General features: G+C 36.8%; 2 protein-coding genes across 3 annotated transcripts in view; one reads left to right on the forward strand and one right to left on the reverse strand.

The window, feature by feature from the left end:
* LOC129748529 (uncharacterized) overlaps positions 1-12,561 on the reverse strand; it is a 443,948-nt gene that overhangs the window by 191,358 nt on the left and 240,029 nt on the right. The gene's annotated exons all lie outside the window — the stretch shown is intronic.
* LOC129748543 (uncharacterized) overlaps positions 6,487-12,561 on the forward strand; it is a 54,490-nt gene continuing 48,415 nt past the window's right edge. The window contains exon 1 of the mRNA XM_055743200.1: positions 6,487-7,261. Coding sequence (XP_055599175.1) covers positions 6,538-7,261 — 724 coding nt within the window. The 5' untranslated portion in view covers positions 6,487-6,537. The remainder of the gene's footprint in view (positions 7,262-12,561) is intronic.

Below are 12,561 nucleotides of genomic sequence, written 5' to 3' on the forward strand. Positions count from 1 at the left end.
ATTTTTCCTTTGGAATTTATTACCCTATATCCGTCTTCCAACAAATCGATACAAAAAATCATCACTGTAAAATTCATCAATCTCACTTCTCCATATCCTATCGCGCTTTGTTGACGTACTCAATAATATTCCGGGAATAATCCTTCAAAACCGCTCCGATCCCAAATTAAATTTTCCAATAATTGCTGAAAACGACCTGTTGAACGGCGGGCAAGCACTCGAGATTCGATTTTCCATTTGATGAAGTAGGAAATTAAATCACGCCATTCTTTAACCTAGAGCTTTTTGGAACAGAAAGCTTCCAGGCACCAAAATAGTAACGACAAAAATGATCCAGCTGAAGCATGTAAATTCAATCAGTGGTTCCGGTCGTCATATTTGGTTGGCGCTCAGTCATACGTGCCTCCAAACACCTGTCCTCATTTTGGGAGGTTTGGAAAAGTTGGGAAGGAGAGGAAAAGTGATATATTTCCCATCCTCTTTTTTCCCGACTTTCCCGACTAACAAATATTTACACTGGGACTGAAGCTAGTAAATAGTAGGAAACCAAACAGAGCGGGGGAAACGGAAAATAATTGAACCGTATTCGATTTGCCCGGTGCAAACACGAATCGGGTCACGTTTCGTGGTAATGAATTTTTCCGAACTCGTGATCCCGGTTCGCTTATCATTGGAATTAGTTTCGTTTCCCCGTGCGATTGGCCACATTCGAAGTTCTACAGCAAATTGCTTCCAAAATGTTTACGATTGCTTAGAAGTATTGGTCTTTTGAAAACTTATCACCTTCTGCAAAACGGAATTATGACAGACGGTCCCTTTTGTAGGGAAACTAGCAAAATTTATGTACCCAATTGTGTTTCGAGGAAAACCGAGATGCTGCTTGTGGGTTGGAAACTTTTGTCCCTAGAATTATTAGTTCGGTTTGAATGGAACAGAAGAAGGGACACAAGGTAATAATTTAATATAGTTGGGATCGCACAAAACTTCAACCGAACGACGACGACGGTCGTCGGCCAGGTCGGTTCCGGGATGAAGCAAGGATGAAACAATTTAATATTTCCTTCCGGATTCCCAGTAGGCAGATTTATTCACCACTGACTCTGGGACGGTGGAATGTGTGCCAAAGTGGTCGTTTACCAGTTGATGGAAATGTGCGGAGTTGAGTACACTGACGTAGGTACATAACTCATGAACTGTTGGAAGAGAGACGGCCCATTTTGTAGTCCAAATGGAATGCTTAAGAATTTGTAATGTTAATAAATTAGTTGAAATTGTTTTTTTTTAATTTTTTCTTCTGTGACTACATTTAAGTTTCTTTTAAAATTAAGTTTTCAACACTATTTCATCGTCTTTAAGAATTAATAAAAGTGTCATTCGGTTTTGTAATCTTCCAATGTTTTGCTAACGTTCGATGGCTTGAAATTTAAATAAAACGAATGTAATATGGAACCTTTTTCAGGCCGAATGGTATGCGTAGAAATTTGTAATGTCAACAAATCAGATGAATCTAAATAGAACGCTTTAAATAAATCCATAGCTTTACTTGCATTTAGAAACGGTAAAAACCATTTTTTTATTACTTTAAGAACTTCTAAAAATACCGTTTGGGTTGAAAAAAGCTCCAACTTTTCTTCAACGTTTAATGATTTGATAAAGAAAAAAAATCTGGTTTCTTGACAGGAGTCTGTATGTAACCGAAGTTTCAACCCCTTCAAGCTGCACATATCCCACATATATTTCTTGTTCCGGAAAGCGGTAACAGATGAAAACCCCAGCACCATACCAACTGCTGCCACGGGTGCGCTATAAAATTGCTGTTGATTACAAGTTTTAATTACTAGCGCACCGTCAAAGGGAGTTCTCCCCAGACAGAAAGCACCCTTGCATTGGAACAACTGAATGGAAAAGCAAAAGTTAGAAAGAAAAAAACGGTTTCACATCCGGAGTGGAAAACAGGACTGCCACTGACTGGCACGTGCACCATCTTGTGCTTGCTGAAGGAGAACTACACAGGTGCCCTCAACCATTGAAATTCACCGGTATGGTACCTGTCAATTAGAAGCTCGCTCCACGGGGAAGGTGTTTCCGATTGTTTTTTTTTCTTGATTCAGTTAACATCCGTAAAGTACTTCTTCTGGGAGAGAAACTTGGGATGGAAGCTTCCGATACAGTGAAAAATGTTCGAAGTATAAATGGCTGTTCTTTGTTGGAATGAAAAAAACTGTTGAGATGTAAACAATTTAACACTATCAGTGGGAAGATAATCTTTTCAATATAAACAATAACGAGTAAGCAAAGGGTGATGGTTAGTTTATCGAGAGGTATCCCTGTTGGATTTGCTATTGAATATTGTTGAATGATGAAAAAGAACATCCAAGGACATTCCATGAAGTTGACAAGCTTAATCGACAAGTTAAAATGATAAGTTGAGTTGAATCTTTGAGTTTACTAGTAAAATTAACTAGTTAAGTCGACAATTAATGTGAACTCGAGTCGATTCGTAAAGTAGACTAGTCAAGTCGACTAGTCAAGTCGACTAGTCAAATCAACTAGTCAAATCAACTAGTCAAATCAACTAGTCAAATCAACTAGTCAAATCAACTAGTCAAGCCAAAGAGTCGAATCAGCTGGCCTATCTTACTAGTCAAGTCGACTTGCCAATTCGACAAGTAAAGTCAGCTAGGCAAGTCGGCTACGAAGTCGACTTGTCAAGTCGACTAGTCAAGTCGACTAGTCAAGTCGACTAGTAAAGTCGACTAGTAAAGTCGACTAGTAAAGTCGACTAGTAAAGTCGACTAGTAAAGTCGACTAGTAAAGTCGACTAGTAAAGTCGACTAGTCAAGTCGACTAGTCAAGTCGACCAGTCAAGTCGACTAGTCAAGTCGACTAGTCAAGTCGACTAGTCAAGTCGACTAGTCAAGTTGACTAGTCGTGTCAACTAGTCAAGTCGACTAGTCAAGTCGACTAGTCAAGTTGACTAGTCAAGTCGACTAGTCAAGTCGACTATTCAAGTTGACTGGTCAAGTCAACTAGTCAAGTCGACTAGTCAAGTCGACTAGTCAAGTCGACTAGTCAAGTCGACTAGTCAAGTCGACTAGTCAAGTCGACTAGTCAAGTCGACTAGTCAAGTTAACTAGTCAAGTCGACTAGTCAAGTCGACAAATCAAGTCGAAGAGTTGAGTCAGCTGGTCTATTTTACTACTCGAATCGACTTGCCAATTCGACAAGTCAAATCAGCTACGCAAATCGGCTACGCAATCGGCTACGCAAGTCGACTAAGAAAGTAGACTAATAAAGTTGACTAGACGAGTCGACTAGACAAGTCGATTAGGTAAGTCGATTAGTCAAGTCGGCTGGTCAAGTCAACAAGTCAAGTCGACAAGTCAGGTCGAATAGTCAAATCGACTAGTCTAGTCAGCTAGTGTATTTTACTAGTCAAGTCTACTTGCTAATTCTATAAGTCAAATCAGCTAGGCAAGTCGGCTAGTTAAGTCGACAAGTAATGTCGACTATAAGAGTTGACTAGTGAAGTATAGTGATGAAGTAGACTAGTCAAATCGACTAATAGACTAGTCAAGTCAAGTAGTCAAGTCGACCAGCTAAGTCGACTAGTCAAATCGACTAGTCAAGTCAACGAGTCAAGTCGACTAGTCAAGACAACTAGTCAAGTTGACTAGTCAAGTTGACTAGTCAAGTCGACTAGTCGAGTCGACTAGTAAAGTAAAGGCCGCCGGTCGTGGCCTAGAGGATAGCGTTCCAGTCTTCTAAGCCAGAGTCCATGAGATCGAATCCCGATCACGGCACATATATGTACTCTTCCTGTGGTCTGGTGGTTTTAGCATTTGTGAGATGCTAGCCATAATATCCTTGAAAGATGTACGCCTTAGAGTTAAGTAAATTAGATCTCTTCAAAGAAACATGAAGTTTCACTGAGATCCTATATGTGTGTGTTCGTTTTTTTTTTTTAATAAAAAGTCGACTAGTCAAGTCGACTAGTCAAGTCGACTAGTCAAGTCGACTAGTCAAGTCGACTAGTCAAGTCGACTAGTCAAGTCGACTAGTCAAGTCGACTAGTCAAGTCGACTAGTCAAGTTGACTGGTCAAGTCGACTAGTCAAGTCGACTAGTCAAGTCAACTAGTCAAGTCGACTAGTCAAGTCGACTAGTCAAGTCGACTAGTTAAGTCGACTAGTCAAGTTGCCTAGTCAAAAATCTAAAAATCAAGTCATCTAGGCAAGTCGGTTCGGTTAGTCGACAAGTCAAGTAGGCTAGTCAAGTCAATGAGTCAATTCGACTAGTCAAGTCAACGAGCCAATTTGACTAGGTAAGTTGACTTGGTAAGTCGAATAGGCAAGTCGACTAGGCAAGTCGACTAGGCTAGTTGATTAGGAAAGTCGACTAGGCAAATCAACAGTCAATTCGACTAGTCGACACAGATTGTCGAGTTAACTAGTCAAGTCAATTAATCAAGTCAAGTCGATTAGTCAGGTTTACTAGTCAAGTTCCAGATTGGCTGAATAAAGGTTTATTCAAGGAATCCAAATGATGAACAAGATCAGCAAACATTTCTTTACTTATTTGAAAGTTAGCCGGAGCATCAAACTGAATCAACAATTTCCGGAAATGCTGGAAGAATGTAAATTTTCCGAATCTTCTTGAATGTTTGTTTTCGAAGTTCCAAACTCGCTGAATAAAGGTTCCCTCGCAAGAAATTCTACCCAATTTGTGATTAACACAGACATCAGTCTTCATTGGTCAGTTAGCTTGAAAAATTGCCGGAGCTTTGAGCGAAAACCAAAAGTGTCAAGTATGAATTCGAGCAATTACCTTTCGGTTCAAGAAATGCTCCATCGTTATTTCAACGTAAAATGCAAACAAATTTGCCGAGTTATTCCGAGCAAAGTCATGATTCGCGAAGTCTGCATCCTCAAAATTTCTGTTTCTGTGAATTCATAGTGTTTTATCAGCTCCTGTTATGAGTTAAGCTGGATTATTTCAAACTCCTTCCAAACAAACAAACAATATTTGTAATAGAACCCACTAATCAAAACAAATTCACAATCGTGCCCGGAAGCCATTAACAAAAATCCATCAATCGCATTTCCAAAACCAAACATCGAACGTGTGTTTGTGTGGGCGCAAAAACAAACAACCCATTCGCTCTGCTGAGAGAGGGTGAGACTCCATTCGAAAAATTTCCGCTGCGTGCTGATTTGATTCGCAATGGGTCTAATGAAGCAATTTCAAACCGGAAATGCAACCGGAATTCAATTTTCCTCGAAAAATTGAACTCACCCAAGTACGCATACACTCGTCAAGCAGAGCCAATTTTGGTCCCAATCCGTTCCAGGATATTAATCCTGGGGGATTGAAAGATTCCGATCGAAAACGTGTGTGTGCGACGACTTTGACATTGGTTCGAAAAGAACCAAAATGGGTGTGCTTATTGAAATTCCAGCCCCAATCCGGGGTCCCGACGATGCTCCTTAATTGAAACATTTACTGCTACTACATGCCCAGAACATCAAGCCAAATAGGGCTCCAATTAGAGCTACCAAATTCTAACGAGGGGTGGGCTTAAAAATAGCCATAATTAGCAACAACAAACCACCCACAAGTATTCACTTGTATTCCGCTGCTCCTAGGTTTAGCAAAAGCTAATTTTCTGAATCCCTTACGGGGAAAAACCACGACCACTCTCAACCACTACTCTCCAGTTTCCCCGAAAGTGGCAGCAGTTCCAATTGCCCAATAAAACTAAATTGAGAATACTTAGCCGGGAAATTAACCAGAATGAAGCGCAACCAATTTTGCACTCGAATGCAACAGGAATTCTGATTTTCCGACTTTAATTTTAAACTGTATGCTTGGCGGAAACGAACGGCGAAAAAAATTATTTTAACTCTGAAATCTGAAATCTGAAATCTGAATCAGAAATCTGAAGTTAATCAAGCTTAATTTTCTACTCTTTCTATTGTTGTCTCAAGTGGTTGGCTAACTACAGGCGTTTTTAATCTCATACGAAAAATATTAGTACTCTTAATATTTTATTTCGAAAATAAAGCATTCAAAAGGACAATTAACGCAATTTTCTTTTCGAATGACAGCTCTTCAAATAACCTGTCGCTTCTAATTTGTTTAAAATCTGTCAACAATGAGCAATGGCGATAATGGAAATGCATTGACGAGGCGGCAAATTAAAGTTAGGATTTTGCTTCCTGTCCAAATACCCAACTAGTTGACTTTGTCATCGTCCTCGTTTGCTCTTCAATTCAGAGTTTGTAATAAATCAGCAAATCATCCGGCGTTCCGAGTCAGAGCGTCGAGTGGTTGAAGGCAAGTGGAGGGTCCTTTTACTATCCGGAAGAGAAGAAAGTAGAGGGAAAAACTAATATAACTGATGGTGGGGACAAATCTTTAGCAGCAGTCCTGCCGTAGGCAGTCAATGGAGAACATACTTCAGCGCTCGAGAGCCGTCGTCGTTTTTTTTCACTTCCTTTTTCTCATTCAATATTCAAAGGCGCTGACAGGACGGACGATGATGACGACAAAATCGTTCCCCCTGCTCCTCCTGCTTCTGATTCGTCTGTTATTGCGAATTTCTAGCGATGAAGCCCCGCACATGGCGACCGTCACACTCGCCCTGCACTGTCTGGAGTACATCTACGAGCGGAACATTCAACCGGGTGAGGTGACGTACATTCTAAGGAACGACACCCTCCTCGATGACGGATTCTACCGGCTGGCCAATGCCCGGGGCAGTTTGCTGATTGGCAATGTGAAAAGTTCAGAACCGGGAAAGCCGTCAACGGAAAAGTTTCTGCACAGATTCGACCAAATCTCGAACTACGTGCTGGTGTTCCGAACCACGGTCCGGCTCCAGCAGCAGCTGGCCTTTGTGGCCGAATCGCCGGCCTACAACTCCCGGGTCTTCTTCATTCTAGTCATGCTGGACGATGACGAAAACTTTGATCCGGATCCGCCGAGGGATTGTTTTTGTGCCGATTGTTGTGCCCGAGAAAGTTCCAAATTGGCCGCCGTCTTCCGGCTTCTCTGGCAGTTCTATATTCATAACTTTCTTCTGATTCACTGCCCCGAATCGGAACCGCACCATTGTCCCATCTACACCTGGTTCCCCTACGGGCGCTACTCGTCCTGTACCGAAAATTTCTTCAACTACGAACGAATTGATAGGTGCTCCCGGGGGAGAAATTTTCCCCCTCTCCTCGTGGAATATCTCAATGGACCCCTCGAAGAGTACGGTAAGTTTGTCCCTGACGCAAACTTCGTTCAATGAATAACGATCGATCGCATTAAAAGAAAACATAAGCCCTGGCGCACTTTGATTAACAATTTGTTTCTGAAAACAAGAAATACTTTTTTGAACTTTTGTTTTAGATCTTACAAAAATTTCCTGAAGGTCTCAGAAAAGCGCCTCTAGTTATACAACAGATACACTGATTCTAAAGCGTAATTAAAAAGCCATTAAAAAAGCAATTAAAAATTTTGAACAATAATTTTCTGTTCGGTTTCGTTAAGCATTTGTATATATTTTTTTAATTACCAAAAAAAGATTGCAATTATTCTCCAATTCAAGTACGATCAGGGTCTCAAAAGTGTCCAATCTGTTACATAAAATCGGGTGTCTTGCGTAAAACGTGTGTTTTAATTTTTAAGTTGAGGCACACGAGTTTTTATTTGATGAAAAAAGAAATGGTGAAAAAATGAATTTTCACAAAAGCATCGAAGTGTGACTCATGTCGCAATTTAAGTTTCCATATATTGGAAATTATTGAGTGATTATCAAAAGTGTATTTAAAAAATATGGTTAATGTGAGCAATTATAGGATTAAAAGCTAGCTGATGGGATCAAAATTGTTTGTAGCTTGCTGACTGCACGTTGAGAAGGCAGTATTTCAAAAAAAAAAAAAAAAAATTAAAAACAGCCGAGAGGACCACAATAATAAGAAATCATATGAGTTGGAAGGACCGCTACAATCGTTTAAGAGTGCAAATTGAGATGATCACAGTAGTAAGATAAAAAGGCGAGTTGGGAGGACCAAAATAAATGCTAAAAAGTTCGTGTTTTGACGACCACAATAATGTGAAATAATTAAAATTTCGAAGACCGCAACAATCACCTTGGAATGCGAGTTGGGAGGACCGCAATGGCAAAAAAAAGTCGTTAGGACCGGAAAACAAATTAAAGAATGTGAGTCGGGAGGACTGTTAAAATTAAAATAATTGCGAGTAAGCCAAACGCAATGATAAGAAGGAAACGAGAGGACTACAAACAATAAGAAATAATTCAAGTTTCAAAGACCGCAACAATCGGGTTGGAATACAAGTTGTGAGGACAGACGTTTATAAGAAACGCGAGTCACGACCCCAGATCGAATTTAGAAATGTGAGTTGGTAGGACTGTTAAAATTTAAAAAACGCAATGATGAGAAGTAAAACAAGTTGAAAGGACCACAAAACTGGTATAATAATGCGAATTAGCAGAACCAAAATAAACGTTTAAGAATACAAGTTGGTTGGATCGCAATCATGAGAAATAAGGCGAATTCGTAAAACCGTAACATTCGGTTTAAAATGCACACTGGGATGACCGCCGTAAAAGCGTTTAAGAATGCGAGTTTTCAGGAACAAAGACATGAAAAATTATGCGAGTTTGGAGAACCGCAACAATCGTGTAAGAATGTGAGCTGGGAGCACTGAAATAAATTTCTAAAAATGCAAATTTGTAGAACCGCAACAATCGTGGAAGAATGTGAGTTGGGAGGACGGAAATAAATTTAAAAAAATAAAAGCGGATTGGAAAGACCGCAACAATCGTTTGAGAACGTGAGTTGGAATGATCTCAAAAATGAGAAATACTGCGAATACTACTGGAGGACTGAAAAAACTGTACGAAGTGCGAGTTGTATCAAGCTACAGAATATGCGATTGAATAGCTTAGAAAATTTTCGAAACTAAATTATTCTAAATTAACACGGTAGAATTCCATCTTAAACGACAGATTGCACTGACCAGATAGTGAAGGATTTTTTTTGTCCAGATTTCATTGAACACAGCCTGGATTTTAGCCGGATTTATTCACTTTATTTCTCAAATCAAACAAAAGAAACCAATGTTGCATCCAAAACTAAACTTTCTGAGCAAGTTTTTACAGAAATAATCTTGAAAGATTGTAAGGAAGCTTTAAATACGATATAAAATATACATACTGAAAAGTTTTAATAAACTTTTTTTCAAGTTCTTCTTCTTTATTTTTTTGAGTTTATCTTGGGTTTTAATTAAAATTTCCCGAATACTGCCCGGATTTTGTCGATAATTTTGACATCAAACGCATGGATTTTTCCAGGTTTTCGATAAAATAGCCCGGATTTATTCGGCCCATCTAGGTGTTCTGGCAACCTTAGGTTTTGTGGAGGAGAATTTTTTTTAACTAATGAGTGTCGTAAAAAACCCTTTTTTAAAATGGCTTTTCGAAATTTAAATTTTTTAACGGAAACATTGTAATTTTCTTTAGTATGAAATTTTTTTTACACCTTTTTTTTACAGTTCGGAGTAATTTTAATTGACATTACTTTTTACAATTTTCGAAAAAAGTTTTAAAATTGACATAAATTCTGATAAAATTTGAGACAATTTCAGTAAAATTTCTAAACAATTGAAAATTACTTGGATTTTGTAATGGAGTTTTTTTACTCAATGTATCGAAAGTTTTAACGCATTTGAGAGGCAAATTTTAGCCAATTTGAAGATATAATTCAGTTCTAGACTATTTTGAGTAAATTTTAGAACAATTTAAATTACTTATAGCCACTTATCAGATAATTTTTCAAAATTTTAAATAGAGGTTTGGAACAGTTGCTATTAAACTTTTGATAAGGAAACTTTTGAACCGTTTCAAAACAACTTAAAACAATAATTTGAGACAATAATGGATCTGATATATGAAAATGTTGAGACAACTCAACAAACAATTATTAGACAGTTTTTCAGATTTTAGACAATTTTGTGGAAATTTCGGGAAAGATTATTGAGCCTTCTAGAATAAGGTTGCCAGAATTTGTTCAGCACGTACCCGGGCCGGAAAATTCAGGCTAATTTCATCTTAAATCCTGGCCAAATTCGGACATTTGATTCCAAAATGTCCACCAAAAATCCGGGCAATATCCGGAAAAAATTGTTCCAAATTCAGGAATTACTCAACAACAATCAAGGAAAAAACATGAAAGAAATTTGTTTTTCATCAGCAGTTTTCAAATCGTATTTTACGCTTTCAAAAAACTTCTCATGGTTATTTCTATAGAACTTGTTCCAAATATTTCATTGTATAGGCATGAATAAAAAAATTTACAACACAATTTTATTTAGTGTTTGTTGCTTTTGGCCAATGAAGTGAATAAATCCGAGCAAAATCCGGGCATTTGTAACCGAAATCCGGGCAACCGGGCTGGGCTGGACTTTCGTCAAATTTAGTGTAAAATTTTCAGGCAAACCCGGATAAAACCAGGCAATTTGGCAACTTTACACTAGAAGGTATTGATTGGAACATTCAGTCAACAAAACATATGTGTTGGAATGAACCTGTTATCGTTTTCTACTGGCAATTTTCTATTTACAAGAATAGAGGAAATTAATTTTCATTTGCTCTTTTTCTAAAATTTTCTTATAATGTTTATAGATCCATTTCATTGCGTTAATCCGGTCCATTTTTTGTTCAGCTGTAAATTCATTTAAATCAATCTCAAGAACAACTTTGGGACTGTTGTGATACAATTCAAATGCCTTTTTATTGTACTTTCGACTTACATACTGCACATCGCTCTTTTCCACCAGTTTGATATCATTGAACCGATTCAAAACAAGAACAGAATTTTAAACCTTTTTAACCAATTTTCTATACGAACTTATTTTGATATCCTTTGACACAACTTTTATCTACGAATCTATCATTTTCCTTGCGAAAAATGTTGGTAAAACGATGATTTTAAAAGTTTGTGTATAAGAAGTAAAAAGAAAATATCGGCTTATGAGCTCATTGGGAAATCTCTCTTTATAAATGTCATTTTAATACTGAAAATTAAAATTATTGTTGAAAAGCAGAAAATTTTTGCAATTATCTATTTATTCAGATTTTCTTCAGATTATCACATCGAAATTTTTAAGATATAGTTTTGCAACTTACTACTTACTAAACGTTACAAAAAGCAAATATTGGAGATAATTTTTTGATGAGAATTGCAATAATCGAAGCTAATTAAAAAACTCGGATATGTTTTTTTATTGTGCTGGTACAATTTTCTGAATCGTGATTCAGAAATATAGCGTTGTTTTCGACAATTCTGCAATCACATCTCATTATAAATTATCGCCAAAGAATTTCATTTCTAAATCTACATTTAATTCTTAAATATAATAATGATATATGGTTCAGAAATCTGGAGCTTTGAAACTCAAATTCATCAATTAACACTTGAAATTCAAGTTCTCATTTTAGATTTTTAACTTTTGAAATGAATTAAATTACATTTGCACCCTTCGTTTCGAATTTTCTACAGAAAATGTATGAACAAAATAATTTTTCAATTTTTTTAAACGATTTTGAGGATATAAGGCAATGAAAAGGAATCAGTATTTTTTGTGTCTCAACTTAAAAGTAAATATTTTGGTTACCACCCTCTAGTTTTGGAGCGCGTAAGTTTTTTTTTCAGTTTTGGGTAAAATGAAATATCTTTGATAAACTAAAAAACCTACATGAAATCTGAAACCTTATTTTTAAATCAATTTACTTTCCTTCATTTAATCAAGAAGATTTGTCGAGTTGATTTTGTGTCAGAGATACAACGCTTTAAAAAAAATAAATAAATTTTGTAATTTTCAAAAATTTCAATAGATTAGGTAACATCTTTATCTGGCATGATTGAGAAAGCCTCTGAGTATTTATTTTGAAGATTTGAATTTATTCGAAAACTTGGTTGAAAACTGCGAATTTATTTGACTTTTAAAAATATCAGATTTAAAAAAAATAAACGAGAAAAAAACTTCAATTATTTTTTTCTCAAAATGCGAAATCACTCGGGTTGGGGATTATTGTGTCCGAAAACTTGATTATTGAGTGTGATGTTCTACAGATTTATTTCACAAATGTGCTTAAAATCATTAAATTGATTTTTACCATTTTCAAAAGCTATCTCAGAAACAAGAGCTGGTAGAACAAATAAAAAAATGTTAATTAGCGGGTCACAATTTTTTCGAATTAAATCTTATCTATTTTCATTGCGCCTCAAAAAAATTTGAATTTTGTTGCCTTGTTTTTGCAAGCCAGAAAAATTTCACATTTTTCCAAGGTGCTGAAAATTTAAGGGCTGATTTTGACTAATTCGGAAGCGCTGAATTGAAATATACATTTAATTTTATTAATTATCTCAGCTCTCGTTTCAGAAACTTAAGGCTAAAATATGAAAATAGATTTAATAAATTAGGGCACTTTAAAAACAAAACTATAAAAATTTTTAAAAGATATGGAAAATAAAATTGTTGGTTAAGC

This window comes from Uranotaenia lowii, chromosome 1 (assembly GCF_029784155.1).
Source record: "Uranotaenia lowii strain MFRU-FL chromosome 1, ASM2978415v1, whole genome shotgun sequence".
NCBI lineage: Eukaryota > Metazoa > Arthropoda > Insecta > Diptera > Culicidae > Uranotaenia > Uranotaenia lowii.